The 15,998-nt window shown below is 34.3% G+C and overlaps 1 protein-coding gene across 1 annotated transcript; it reads right to left on the bottom strand.

Moving 5' to 3' along the window:
- Positions 1 to 3,456: 3,456 nt before the first annotated feature.
- LOC133556186 (retinal cone rhodopsin-sensitive cGMP 3',5'-cyclic phosphodiesterase subunit gamma-like) lies at positions 3,457 to 9,616 on the bottom strand. The gene is made up of 3 exons (XM_061905870.1): positions 9,485 to 9,616; positions 6,944 to 7,061; positions 3,457 to 4,709 (listed from the first exon to the last, which is right to left on the bottom strand). Exons 2-3 carry the CDS (start codon positions 7,051 to 7,053, stop codon positions 4,592 to 4,594), a joined length of 228 nt encoding a protein of 75 aa, XP_061761854.1. The 5' UTR covers positions 7,054 to 7,061; positions 9,485 to 9,616; the 3' UTR covers positions 3,457 to 4,591.
- Positions 9,617 to 15,998: the final 6,382 nt, after the last annotated feature.

Genomic DNA, 15,998 nt, shown 5'->3' with positions numbered 1-15,998 from the left:
CTTAAATTGTATTATTATTACTATTGTTATTATTACTATTATTTTTTTGTTATTTCCATTCCTTAGACGTCTGATGGGAAAAACCCAAATTGTATTATTATTATTATTACTATTACTATTATTATTGTTGTTATTTCCATTCCTTAGACGTCTGATGGGAAAAACTGAAATTTTACTATTAGTACTATTGTTATTATTACTATTATTTTTTTGTTATTTCCATTCCTCAGAGGTCTGATGGGAAAAACTTAAATTGTATTATTACTATTATTATTATTATTATTACTATTATTATTTTTGTTATTTCCATTCCTTAAACGTATGATGGAAAAAACTTAAATATTATTACTATTATTATTGTTATTATTATTATTATTATTTCCATTTCTTAGACGTATGATGGGAAAAACTTAAATGTTATTATTATTATTATTATTATTTTCATCATTATTATTATTATTTCCATTCCTTAGACGTATGATGGGAAAAACTTAAATGTTATTATTATTATTATTACTATTATTATTTTTGTTATTTCTATTCCTTAGACGTATGATGGGAAAAACTTAAATGTTATTATTACTATTACTATTATTATTGTTATTATTATTATTATTATTATTATTTCAATTCCTTAGACGTATGACGGGAAAAACTTAAATGTTATTATTATTACTATTATTATTATTATTTTCATTATTATTATTATTATTATTATTTCCATTCCTTAGACGTATGATGGGAAAAACTTAAATGTTATTATTACTATTATTATTATTATTATTTCTATTCCTTAGACGTCTGAAAGGAAAAACCTAAATTTATTATTATTATTATTACTACTATTATTATTTTTGTTATTTCCATTCGTTAGACGTCTGATGGGAAAAACTTAAATTTTTATTATTATTACTATTATTATTATTTTTGTTATTTCCATTCCTTAGACGTATGATGGGAAAAACTTAAATGTTATTATTACTATCCATCCATCCATTTTTTACAGCTTATTCCCTTTGGGGTCGCGGGGGGCGCTGGTGCCTATCCCAGCTACAATCAGAAAGAAGTAAAATACAGCACTATGTCATCAGTTTCTGATTTATTAAATTGTATAACAGTGCAAAATATTGCTAATTTTTAGTGGTCTTTCTTGAACTTTTTGGAAAAAAAAGATATAAAAATAACTAAAAACTTGTTGAAAAATAAACAAGTGATTCAATTATGAATAAAGTTTTCTACACATAGAAGTAATCAACTTAAAGTGCCCTCTTTGGGGATTGTAATAGAGATCCATCTTAATTCTAAACATTTCTTCACAAAAAAAGAAATCTTTAACATCAATATTTATGAAATATGTCCACAAAAAATCTAACTGTCAACACTGAATATTGTTCTGTTGCATTTCTTTTCACAGTTTATGAACTTACCTTCATATTTTGTTGAATTATTAAAGGATTTTTGAATTGTTGCAATTTTTAGAATATTTAAAAAAAATCTCACGTACCCCTTGGCATACCTTCAAGTACCCCCAGGGGTACGCGTTTCCCCATTTGAGAACCACTGCCTTAGACGTATGATGGGAAAAACTTTAATGTTATTATTACTATTATTATTTTTTTTTCCATTCCTTAGACGTGTGAAAGGAAACACTTAAACGGTCAATCAGCATGATAATGCTCTTAAGGATGTGGAATTAAAACGTCCATGTTAAAATATTGTTGCTGTAAAACGTGTATAAATAATGTGTTCACTTCAGTAATTGACAGTACACACAGCATTAATGACGTCATGACTCCCCTGAATGTGGTGTTACCAATGTTGGCCGCTGGAGGGCAGCAGAGGCGAGGAAAAGACGTTTAGTCCTTCACTTTAAAGTACAGTAAATCAAGATCAGGTGCGGATTAACATTTAATTTGTGTCAACGTGACCAAATCACTCTTTCAAAGACGAATGTTTATTATTCTGTTTTTAATATCGTCTGTTTTTGTATCCTTCTCTATGTCAGTCCAGGAAGTGTGATCATGTTTTCATATAGGCAGAATTGTGTGTGTGTGTGTATATATATATATATATATATATACACATATATACATATAAACACACATACATATATATAAGTATTTTGAATGATTCCTAAAAAAAAGTATCTATGCTGTATACACACAAACACACACACACACACATTTTTATATATATATATATATATGTGTGTATACATATATATATGTGTGTGTATACATGTATACATGTATATATATATATGTATATGTATATATATATATATATATATATATATATATATATATATATGTGTGTGTTTGTGTGTATACAGCATAGATACTTTTTTTTAGGAATCATTCACAATACTTATTTAAGGCTAGAACACATGTTTTTTTATGCATTTTAAATCATAAACAAACAATAGCAGAAGTCAGCTAGCATTGGAGGCAAAGGGAATCACTTTATTCTGCCTATAAAGCGCTCTAAAAAAAACCTAAACACCTCCATCAAGGTTTAATATACACATTGTAAATATGTATGTAATTCAGTAATATTCATAGCGTGTAATATTTACGTATTTTGATCATTTAAATTTCACAGACGCATCACAACGTTCACTTTCCCTTCGACAACAAGAAGACTACTAATCACGGCAGACTAGATGAGAGACAACAAAGAATACTTAGGGACAAATGATGATCCAGAAACTTCTATTTTTGAGCCAGAATATAAGGAGAATGCTCTACAAGTTGTAGAAGCTGCATGCTCAACAGATGCAGTTTTAGTCGAACACTAAGCATCATGTAGCAGTATTGCTAAGTACTAAACAAACACAAACTACTAACAAACAAAACAATCACTTACTGTATACTGTCTGCTTTCATTAAGATGCCGACAGGCGGGATGTTTTTATCTTTCAGCACTCCACTTTTGTTTCCCGTTTAGATGATAAATTCATGATAATCCTCATGCAGGTATGAAAAAATGTTTTGAAAAGTGATTTTATTTGTATCTTTGTCATCATCTCCAGGTCTAAATTGGATGTCAAAGTTGACCAACTCGTGGGTTTATGTCCACAACCTTCTAACATCCAGGTGAGAGGCATGGTTTATCATCTAGAATTAACTTTCACCAACTCAGAGGCGATGCAGCAGCTCAATATTTCAATATAGCAGCATAAGCTAGTTAGCGTGCTAAAAATAGTTTGTCTGTGTTAGCACTTATAATAACAATATGGCTAATACTTGTTCATATTCGGGTCAGGACATGTAAACAGAGACAGTTTTGAGATGTTTTTAGTGGGCTTTATGGGCGGAATAGTGTCGTCCCATTAGGTGCATTGTTAGCCACCTCTTACTCACTGTATTTTACGATTTAGAATACATAAAAAAAGAAAAAACAATGTGTTCTTGTCTTCCATGAGATTGTGAATGATGGACAACGTTCCAAAAAAGGTGCACTTTCCCTTTTAATTCAGCAGAAAGACGAGTGAGTGGTGTGACACCTCGAAGTGGTCGTCTGGTAATATTTCATCGTTAATAATCATTAATCATAATCAATCATGTAATATTTGCGGCAGGTGACAGAAACACCAACATGGTTTCAGGGAACACCAAACTTTGACGTCTGACATTCATTCATGGAGTCGCTAATAAAAAATAGAAATGTATCTTTCGCAAACATCTGTACAGGAAGTCGTGGGTCCAAGGAGGTCAGGGGTCAGGGGTCATGCGGCGATAAAGGCGGGAAGAAGAGGAGAGGGTTCGGGAGGCAACCCTGGTCCAAAATGATCATGTGATGATGATCTTATGCTATATACAGTACTATAATAGTCATGTATCAATATTATACAGTATTTTATTGGTCATGTATCAATATTGTACAGCACTATAATATTCATGTAGCAATATTATACAGTACTATAATATCCATCCATCCATCCATTTTCTACCGCTTATTCCCTTTTGGGGTCGCGGGGGGCGCTGGCGCCTATCTCAGCTACAATACTATTATAGTCATGAAATAATATTATACAGCGCTATAATATTCTTGTATAAATATTTTTAAGTACTATAGTACATATGTATTCATCAATATCATACAGTACTATAATATTCATGTAGTTTGAAGTTGAGTTTATTCACAATACCATATTACAAGTACAACAGTAGTGAATATCCATTTAAGGATGGTGGTAAGTGAAATGGTCCCCCAGATAAGATAGAAGAAGTACTGTATTATCATACAGTACTATAATATGTATCCATCAATATCATACAGTACTTTAATATGTATCCATCAATATCATAGAGTACTATAATATTGAAGTAGTAATATACAGTACAATATTATGTATAAATATCACAAGGTACAATAATAATGAAGTATTCATGTATAGTAGAAGATGTACAGTATGTAGAGTACACAAAGTCTGCATGAGTGGTCAGAGTGGCGGACATCAACCATCGGGTGGTGCGGTGGGGATGTGGGTCGGTGGAGGTAGTGCAGGGTTGGAGCAGAGGACATGTTTGAGGTGGTCCATGGCAGAAACACGCGTGGATATTCTTTCTACAATCCTTCTAGATTCCTTCTAGACAATTCCATACTTGGCCAGGTCACTGAGCTCCATGTCCCCAAAGGCCTCCCAGGGACACACCACTGTGATGTCTGTGCCCAGACCCTCCATGCCGGGGATGTCGTCCCCAAACCTGCATACACACATCAGGTCAAAACACACACACACACACACACATCAGGTCAATATACACACACGCAAACACACATCATGATAATACACACACACGTCAATAAGCACTTACACATCATGTCAATATACACACATCATGTCAATATATATACACACTTCATGTCAATATACACACATGTCAATACATACACACACATCAATATACACATGCACATCATGTCAATATACACACATCATGTCAATATACACACATGTCAATACATACACACACATCAATATACACATGCACATCATGTCAATATACACACATGTCAATATACACACATCATGTCAATATACACACATGTCAAAACATACACACATGTCAATATACACACATGTCAAAACATATACACATCATGTCAATATATACACACATCATGTCAATATACACACATGTCAATATATACACACACACGTCAATATACACATACACATGTCAATATACACATATCATGTCAATATACACATATGTCAATATACACATGTCAATACATACACACACACGTCAATATACACATCGACATCATGTCAATACACACACACGTCAATATATACACACACGTCAATATACACATACACATCATGTCAATTTACACACGTCAATATACACACATCATGTCAATATATACACACATCATGTCAATATACACACATGTCAATATATATACACACACACGTCAATATACACAAACATCATGTCAATATACACACACACACACACACACACATCATGTCAATACACACACACACACACGTCATTATACACGTACACATCAAGTCAATATACACACACATCCTGTCAATACACACAAAGATCATGTCCATATACACAAAGATCATGTGTGTATATATACACACACACACACGCGTCAATATACACATGCACATCATGTGAATACACACACATCATGTCAATACACACACACATCATGACAATAAACACACACACACGTCAATATACACGTACACATCATATCAATATACACACACATGTCAATACACACAAAGATCATGTCAATATACACAAATATTATGTCTATACACACACACACACACGTCAATATACACACACATCATATCAATAGACACACACACACGTCCTTATACACGTACACATCATGTCAATACACACACACATCATGTCAATACACACAAAGATCATGTCCATATACACAAATATCATGTGTATATATACACACACACACATGTCAATACACACACACACGCACACACATCATGACAATACTCACACACACACACGTCATTATACTCATGCACATCATGTCAATACACACACATCATGTCAATACACACAAACATCATGTCAATATACACACACATGTCAATGTACACACACACGTCAATATACACATACACATCATGTCTATAGACACACACATCATGTCAATACACACAAAGATCGTGTCAATATACACAAATATAATGTCTATGCACACACACGTCAGTATACACACACATCATGACAATACACACACACACACGTCAATATACACATACACATCATGTCAATACACGCACACACATCATGTCAATACACACAAACATCATGTCAATGTACTCACACACGTGTCAATATACACACACACACATCATAACAATACACACACACACGTCAATATACACGTACACATCATGTCAATATACACACACATCATGTCAATACACACAAAGATCATGTCAATATACACAAACATCATGTCTATATACACACATGTCAATATACACACACATCATGTCAATACACACACACACACACATAAAAATACACATACACACACACATCAATATACACATACGCATCATGTCAATACACACAAACATCATGTCAATATACACACACACACTCATCATGTCAATACACACACACGTCAATATACTCATACACATCATGTCAATTTACACACACACGTCAATATACACACACACATCATGTCGATATACACACATCATGTCAATACACACAAACATCATGTCAATATACACAAACATCATGTCAATACACAATACACACACACACACATCAGTACACACATCATGTCTGTATACAGAGGGCAAGCCCATAGCTTACTATACACACACACACACGTCAGTACACGCATCATGTCAGCACACACACACATCATGTGAGTATACACACACACACACACACACACAGTTGCTCCTGGGACTCACCCCTTCTGGCCAGGTTTGGGGGCCTTGCTCTTGAAGGTGCGTGCGGTCCTCTGCTTGAACTTGGGGGGGCCCTTCTTGTCCACGGGGGCTGCAACTGCAGTGTCGGACATTTTCTTTCCTGGCAAGGAACAAAGGTGTGAGTCCTGTTTTCCTCTCAAGAAGATCTCAACACCACTCGAAGACCTCTTAGGTCTTTGGTCTGAAGTCTGAAGTCTTGGGTCTGAAGTTTTAGGTCTGAAGTCTTAGGTCTGAAGTCTTAGGACTGAGGTCTGAAGTTTGAGGTGTTAAGTCTTAAGTCTGAAGTCTTAGGACTGAGGTCTGAAGTTTGAGGTGTCAAGTCTTAGGTCTGAAGTCTTAGGACTGAGGTCTGAAGTTTGAGGTCTCAAGTCGTAGGTCTGAAGTTTATGTTCTGAAGTTTGAGATCTGAGGTCTTAGGTCTGAAGTCTTAGGTCTTAGGACTGAAGACTGAAGTCTGAAGTTTGTGGTCTCAAGTCTGAAGTCTCAGGTCTGAAGTCTTAGGTCTGAAGTCTTATATCATAGGTTGGAAGTCTGAAGTCTGAAGTTTTAGGTCTGAATTTTTAGGTCTGAAGTCTGATCTTGGAAGTTTTAGGTCTGACGTTTTTGGTCTGAGGTCTAGAGTCTGAAGTCTGAAGTTTTAGGTCTGAAGTTTGAAGTCTGGGGTCTTAACTCTTGGATCTGAAGTCTGAGGTCTGAAGTCTGAGGTCTGAAGTTTTTGGTCTGAAGTCTGAGGTCAGACGTCAGAGGTCTAACGTCGGAAGTCGGAAGTTTTAGGTCCGAGGTCTTAGGTCTAATGTGTTAGGTCTTAGGACTGAAGTCTGAGGTCTAACGTCTGAAGTCTGAAGTTTTAGGACTGAAGTCTGAAGTTTTAGGACTGAAGTCTGAAGTTTTAGGACTGAAGTCTGAAGTTTTAGTTGTGAAGTTTTTGGTCTGAGGTCAGACGTCTGAGGTCTAACGTCTGAAGTCTGAAGTTTTAGGTCTGAGGTCTAAGGTCTGAAGAGTGAGGTCTTAGGACTGAAGTCGGAGGTCTAACGTCTGAAGTCTGAGGTCTGAAGTTTAAGTTGTGAAGTTTTTGGTCTGAAGTCAGAGGTCTAAAGTCTGAGGTCTGAAGTCTGAAGTATTAGGTCTTAAATCTTACGCCTTAAGTCTTCGGTCTTAAGTCTTCGGTCTTAGGTCTTAAGTCTTGCTTATACAATCAGTTCAGTCTATTTCCAGCAGGTGGACTTTAAAGATTACTGGAACTTCTCACACACACACACACACACACACACACACACACACTGCTTGATATATCTGATTGACTACAAAACTTTAAGGAGGTCGTCATGGAAACAACGGATATCTAATTAATATAATTGAATATAAAGACAGTGTGAAAGTTACTTTACTTTATATATTTACTTTACTTTTTATAGTTACTTAACTTTTTATAGTTACTTTCCATGCAGTGGGCAAATGTTGAGCATGTGCAAAATAAATACAACGTTACCAAAATAAATCAATCCCATTTATTTTGTGTGCTGTTGAAATTAAATCTGAAATAAAAATAAGACAAATAAAACACGATTTACTTGAAAAAAATGGATGGGGTAAACATTTTATTTATTTATTTTTTACCAGTGAATAAAGTCAAACATAGTTTTGTGACAGGAAGGCATGTTTAGTTAAATATTAATAATAATAATTTTGAATATTTGCTGCTAACATGAAAGTCTCCTTACATAAATAAATATTACAATAAATGTCAATATACAGATACAAAATAATTGAAGGCATGATTAACTAAATGAAATAATTGCTAACATGAAAGTCTCCTTACATAAATAAATATTAAAATAAATGTTAATATATAGATACAAAATAATCTGAGGCATGTTTAGCTAAATAAAATAAATGGTAACATGAAAGTCTCCTTACATAAATATTAGAATAAATGTCAATATATAGATACAAAATATTGAAGGCATGTGTAGCTAAATAATGATAATAAATGAAAATATTTGCTGCTAAAATGAAAGTATCCTTACATAAATAAATATTAAATGTCAATATACAGATACAAAATAATTGAAGGCATGTGTAGTGAAATCAAATAAATGCTAACATGAAAGGTGTGAGTTTTTCCTTGCCCTTATGTGGGCTCTACCGAGGATGTCGTTGTGGTTTGTGCAGCCCTTTGAGACGTTTGTGATTTAGGGCTATACAAATAAACATTGATTGATTGATTGATTGATTGATTGATTGATTGAAAGTCTCCTTACATAAATAAATATTAAAATAAATGTTAATTATACAGATACAAAATAATCAGAGGCATGTTTAAAAATAAATGTTAACATGAAAGTGTCCTTGCATAAATATTAAAATAAATTCAATTTACAGATACAAAATAATTGAAGGCATGATTAATTAAATCCAGTAAATGCTAACATGAAAGTCTCCTTACACAAATGAATATTACAATACAAAGTCTCCTTCCAGTGTCCAAGTGAAACTTTGCTATAAAAAGAAGGAAGTTGTTACCTGCGGATGCTGAGCTTTTTCTCACTTCTTTCTTGACTTTTTGTTGTCTCCGGTCCCTCTCCGGTCCCTTTTATAGCGGCCCTGCTAATCCCTGGGCAGGTGCGTGTTCTCACCCTGCACCTCTAATTGGCCTAGAGACTATTTTTTGATTCCAAGTGAGAGCATGTTCTTACATAAAGAAGTACGTGCAGGAGCTCTTTCGGAATAAGCCAAACTACTTTATTGGCCGAGAGTTAAAGTTGTATTTTTAAACCTGACTTGACATCATATTCTTCATTTTAGCGCCAATAGTTACATTTTAAAAGCTTCAAATGGAGAAAACAATTGCGATCAACATCTTCTAATGTTTCCTTCAAGAATGACAAGTGAAATAATGTTTTTGTTTTTAAAACAAAATACAAATGTTTTCCTTAAAAAACATCCTGGTACTTTCTAGATATACAAACGGTAATTTAGGATTTGTAATCACGTGAAATAATTTGCTGCAAGTACAAATCATTTTGTGTATTTTCTCCCTAAGTCTGGTCTTTTTATTTTGTATTTTTATAAGATGGAGTGGAATAGTTTGTGACTAACTCATTGAGCATCATCAACATCTTCATAAAAACACATATTGTAAATAATCATCACATTTCCCCACAATGAAACAATAAAAGATCAATTTAATATTTGAATAAATTAATCACCTTAAAAAAATGAATGAATTAAAAAAAAAAATCAGTTCAATACAATAGATATTTTAGAATAAGTAATGTGAATTGTAAATATTGCTAATACTACTGCTATTGTTTTCACTATTATGTTTTTTAAATTGATCATTCATATTTTATTTTCACATTTAACTGAAAATATGCTTAATATATATTTTTTAGAGTGCATTTATTTGACATATTTTTCCTTGTGCGTGCGTGCCTCAGTTAAAAAATATATATTTAGTGTCGTGGATTTTCTTTTTCTTTTTTAGTGTGTTGGATTTTTCTTTTTTTTTTAAAGTAATATATTTTTTACTGTAGTGGATTTGTATTATATTTTTTTTTAGTGTGATGGATTATTTTCATGTATAGGATATTTATTTGTTTAATCTAGAGTATTTTTTTAGTGTAGTAGTTTTTTAATGTAGTACATTTTTTTAGTGTTGTCAACTTTATGAAAAAAAAGTAAAAAAAAGTAGTGTATCTTTTTAGTATAGTAGATGTTTTAGTTTTTTAATTTAGTTTTATATAAACATACACATATATATATATATATATATATATATATATATATATATATATATATATATATATATATATATATATATATACAAACCCCATTTCCATATGAGTTGGGAAATTGTGTTAGATTTAAATATAAACGGAATACAATAATTTGCAAATCATTTTCAACTCAAATTCAGTTGAATATACTACAAAGACAACATATTTGATGTTCAAACTGATAAATATATATTTTTTTGCAAATAATCATGAACTTCAGAATTTGATACTAGCAACACGTGACAAAGAAGTTGGGAAAGGTGGCAATAAATACTGATAAAGTTGAGGAATGCTCATTAACACTTATTTGGAACATCCCACAGGTGTGCAGGCTATTTGGGATCAGTTGGGTGCCATGATTGGGTATAAAAGCAGCTTCCATGAAATGCTAAGTAATTCACAAACAAGGCTGGGGTGAGGGTCACCACTTTGTAAGCAAATTGTCGAACTGTTTTAGAACAACATTTCTCAGTGAGCTATTGCAAGGAATTTAGGGATTTTACCACCTACGGTCCGTAAAATCATTAAAAAGTTCAGAGAATCTGGAGAAATCACTGCACGTAAGCGGTGATATTATGGACCTTTGAGCCTTCAGGCGGTACTGCATCAAAAACCGACATCAGTGTGTAAAGGATATCACCACATGGGCTCAGGAACACTTCAGAAAACCACTGTCAGTAACTACAGTTGGTTGCTACATCTGTAAGTGCAAGTTAAAACTCTACTATGCAAAGTCAAACCCATTTATCAACAATATCCTGAAACGCCGCTGGCTTGGCTGGGCCCGAGCTCATCTAAGATGGACTGATGCAAAGTAGAAAGTGTTCTGTGGTCTGACGAGTCCACATTTCAAATTATATTTGGAAACAGGGGACGTGGTGTCCTCCAGAACAAAGAATAAATTAACCATTCGGATTGTTATAGGCGCAAAAATCAAAAGCCAAGCCACGTGTTACAACAGGGTGGCTTTGTAGTAAAAGAGTGCGGGCACTTTCCTGGCTTGCCTGCAGTCCAGACCTGTTTCCCATCGGAAATGTGTGGCGCATTATGAAGCGTAAAATACGACAGCGGAGACCCCGGACTGTTGAACGACTGAAGCTCTACATAAAACAAGAATGGGAAATAATTCCGCTTTCAAAGCTTCAACAATTAGTTTCCTCAGTTCCCAAACGTTTATTGAGTGTTGTTAAAAGAAAAAGTGTTGTAACATAGTGGTGAACATGCCCTTTCCCAACTACTTTTGCATGTGGTGCAGGTATGAAATTCTAAGTTAATTATTATTTGCAAAAAAAAAAAAAATTATGAGTTTGAACATCAAATATTTTGTCTTTGTAGTGCATTCAACTGAATATGGGTTTAAAATTATTTGCAAATCATTGTATTCCGTTTATATTTAGATCTAACACAATTTCCCAACTCATGTGGAAACGGGGTTTGTACATACATTGGGGCAAAAAAGTATTTAGTCAGCTACCGATTGTGCAAGTTCTCCCACTTAAAATTATGACAGAGGTCTGTAATTTTCATCATAGGTACACTTCAACTGTGAGAGACAGAATGTGAAAAAAAAATCCAGGAATTCACATTTTAGGATTTTTAAAGAATTTATTTTTAAATTATGGTGGAAAATAAGTATTTTGTCAACCATTCAAAGCTCTCACTGATGGAAGGAGGTTTTGGCTCAAAATCTCACGATACATGGCCCCATTCATTTTTTCCTTAACACGGATCAATTGTCCTTTCCCCTTAGCAGAAAAACAGCCCCAAAGCATGATGTTTCCACCCCCATGCTTCACAGTAGGTATGGTGTTCTTGGGATGCAACTCAATATTCTTCTTCCTCCAAACATGACGAGTTGAGTTCATAACAAAAAGTTCTATTTTGGTTTCATCTGACCACATGACATTCTCCTAATCCTCTGCTGTATCACCCATATGCTCTCTGGCAAACTTCAGACGGGCCTGGACATGCAATGGCTTAAGCAGGGGGACACGTCTGTCACTGCAGGATTTGATTCCCTGTCGGCGTAGTGTTTTACTGATGCTAACCTTTGTTACTTTGGTCCGATCTCTCTGCAGGTCATTCACCAGGTCCCCCCGCGTGGTTCTGGGATTTTTGCTCACCGTCCTCATGATCATTTTGACCCCACGGGATGAGATCTTGCGTGGAGCCCCAGATCAAGGGAGATTATCAGTGGTCTTGTATGTCTTCCATTTTCTGATAATTGCTCCCACAGTTGATTTTTTCACACCAAGCTGCTTGCCTATTGTAGATTCACTTTTCCCAGTCTGGTGTAGGTCTACAATTTTTTTCCTAATGTCCTTCGACAGCTCTTTGGTCTTTGCCATAGTGGAGTTTGGAGTCTGACTGTTTGAGGCTGTGGACAGGTGTCTTTTATACAGATAACGATTTCAAACAGGTTCCATTAATACAGGTAACGAGTGAAGGACACAAGAGCTTTTTAAAGAAGAAGTTACAGGTCTGTGAGAGCCAGAGATCTTCCTTGTTTGAAGTGACCATATACTTATTTTCCACCATAATTTACAAATAAATTCTTAAAAATTCCTACAATGTGAATTCCTGTATTTTTTTTTCAAATTCTGTCCCTCACAATTGAAGTGTACCTATGATGAAAATTACAGACCTCTGTCATCAGTTTAAGTGGGAGAACTTGCACAATCGGTGGCTGACTAAATACCTTTTTTGCCCCACTGTATGTATGTGTATACATATATACATATATATATATATATATATATATATATATATATATATACATATACATATATATACAAACCCTGTTTCCATATGAAACATATATATATATATATATATATATATATATATATATATATATATATACAAACCCCGTTTCCATGTGAGTTGGGAAATTGTGTTGGATGTAAATATAAACAGAATACAATGATTTGCAAATCCTTTTCAACCCATATTCAGTTGAATGCACTACAAAAACAACATATTTGATGTTCAAACTCAAACTTTATTTTTTTTTGCAAATAATAATTAACTTAGAACTTCATGGCTGCAACACGTGCCAAAGTAGTTGGGAAAGGGCATGTTCACCACTGTGTTACATCTCCTTTTCTTTTGACAACACTCAATAAACGTTTGGGATCTGAGGAAACTAATTGTTGAAGCTTTGAAAGTGGAATTCTTTCCCATTTTTGTTTTATGTACAGCTCTAGTCGTTAAACAGTCCGGGTCTCCGCCGTCGTATTTTACGCTTCATAATGCGGCACACATTTTCGATGGGAGAGTCTTGACTTCAGGTGGGCCAGAAAAGTACCCGCATTTTTTTACTACGAAGCCACGCTAATTTAACATGTGAGTTGGCATTGTCTTGCTGAAATAAGCAGGGGCATCCATGATAACGTTGCTTGGATGACAACATATGTTGCTCCAAAACCAGTATGGAACAATCAGCATTAATGGTGCCTTCACAGATGTGTAAGTTACCCATGCCTTGGGCACTAATGCACCCCCATACCATCACAGATGCTGGCTTTTGAACTTTGAGCTTATAAGAATCCAAATGGTTATATTCCTCTTTGTTCTGGAGGACACCCCGTCCTCTGTTTCTAAAAAAACAATTTGAAATGTGGACTCGCCAGACCATAGAACACCTTTCCTTTTTGCATCAGTCCATCTTAGATCAGCTCGGGCCCAGCCAAGCCAACGGCGTTCCTTGGTGTTGTTGAAAAATGGGTTCGGCTATGCATAGTAGAGTTTTAACTTGCTCTTACAGATGTGGCGACAAATTGTAGTTACTGACAGTGGTTTTATTGAGTGTTTCTGAGCCCGTGTGGTGATATCCTTTACACACTGATGTCGGTTTTTGATTCAATACCGCCTGAGGGATCAACGGTCTGTAATATCATCGCTTACGTGCAGTGATTTCTCCAGATTCTCTGAACCTTTTGATGATTTTACGGACCGTAGATGGTAAAATCCCTAAATTCCTAGCAGTAGCTCGTTGAGAAATGTTGTTCTAAAACTGTTCCACAATTTGCTTACAAAGTGGTGACCCTCACCCCATCCTTGATTGTGAATTACTTAGCATTTCATGGAAGCTGCTTTTATATCCAATCATGGCACCCACCTGTTCCCAATTAGCCTGCACACCTGTGGGATGTTCCAAATAAGTGTTTGATGAGAATTTCTGAACTTTATCAGTATTTATTGCCACAAGCCCCAACTTCTTTGTCACGTCTTGCTGGCAACAAATTCTAAAGTTGATGCTTATTTGCAAAACAATAAATTGTTTATCAGTTTGAACATCAAATATGTTGTCTTTGTAGTATATTCAACTGAATATGGGTGGAAAATGATTTGCAAATCACTGTATTCCGTTTATATTTACATCTAACACAATTTCCCAACTCATATGGAAATGGGGTTTGTGTGTCTATATATATATATATATATATATATATATATATGTATATATATATATATATATATATATATATATATATATATATATATATATATATATATATATATATATATATATATATATATATATATATATATATATATATATATATATATATATATATATATATAGAGCTTCACGGTGGCAGAGGGGTTAGTGCTTCTGCCTCACAATACGAAGTTCCTGCAGTCCTGGGTTCAATTCCAAGCTCGGGATCTTTCTGTGTGGAGTTTGCATGTTCTCCCCGTGAATGCGTGGGTTCCCTCCGGGTACTCCAGCTTCTTCCCACTTACAAAGACATGCATCTGGGGATAGGTTGATTGGCAACACTAAATTGGCCCTAGTGTGTGAATGTGAGTGTGAATGTTGTCTGACTATCTGTGTTGCCCTTGCGATGAGGTGGCGACTTGTCCAGGATGTACCCCGATTGTAGCTGAGATAGGCGCCAGCGCCCCCCGTGACTCCAAAAGGGAATAAGCGGTAGAAAATGGATGGATATATATATATATATATATATATATATATATATATATATATTTTTTTTTTCTAAATGAATGTAGAGTATTTTTTTAGTGTAGTATATATATTTTTTTAATGTAGTACATTTTTTTAGTGTTGTGAAATTTTATGTATTGTTTAAGGTAGTGTATTTAAAAAAAGTAGTGTCTTTTAGTACAGTAGATGTTTTAGTTTTTTTAATGTAAATTTATATATATATATATATATATATATATATATATGTATATATTAATGTAGTTTGTTTTTTCTAATGTGGTGTGTTTTTGTGGTTGTTGTTGTTTAG

The sequence above is a fragment of the Nerophis ophidion genome, linkage group LG01 (genome assembly GCF_033978795.1).
Source record: "Nerophis ophidion isolate RoL-2023_Sa linkage group LG01, RoL_Noph_v1.0, whole genome shotgun sequence".
NCBI lineage: Eukaryota > Metazoa > Chordata > Actinopteri > Syngnathiformes > Syngnathidae > Nerophis > Nerophis ophidion.
This window is presented reverse-complemented; position numbering and strand designations above follow the sequence as displayed.

Bases quoted from the DNA above. Each gene is read 5' to 3' on its own strand.
- LOC133556186 (XM_061905870.1), bottom strand. From the start codon at position 7,053: ATGTCCGACACTGCAGTTGCAGCCCCCGTGGACAAGAAGGGCCCCCCC. The intron at 4,710-6,943 runs GTGAGTCCCAGG...GTGTGTATGCAG, and splicing joins CCCAAACCTGGCCAGAAGGG to GTTTGGGGACGACATCCCCG.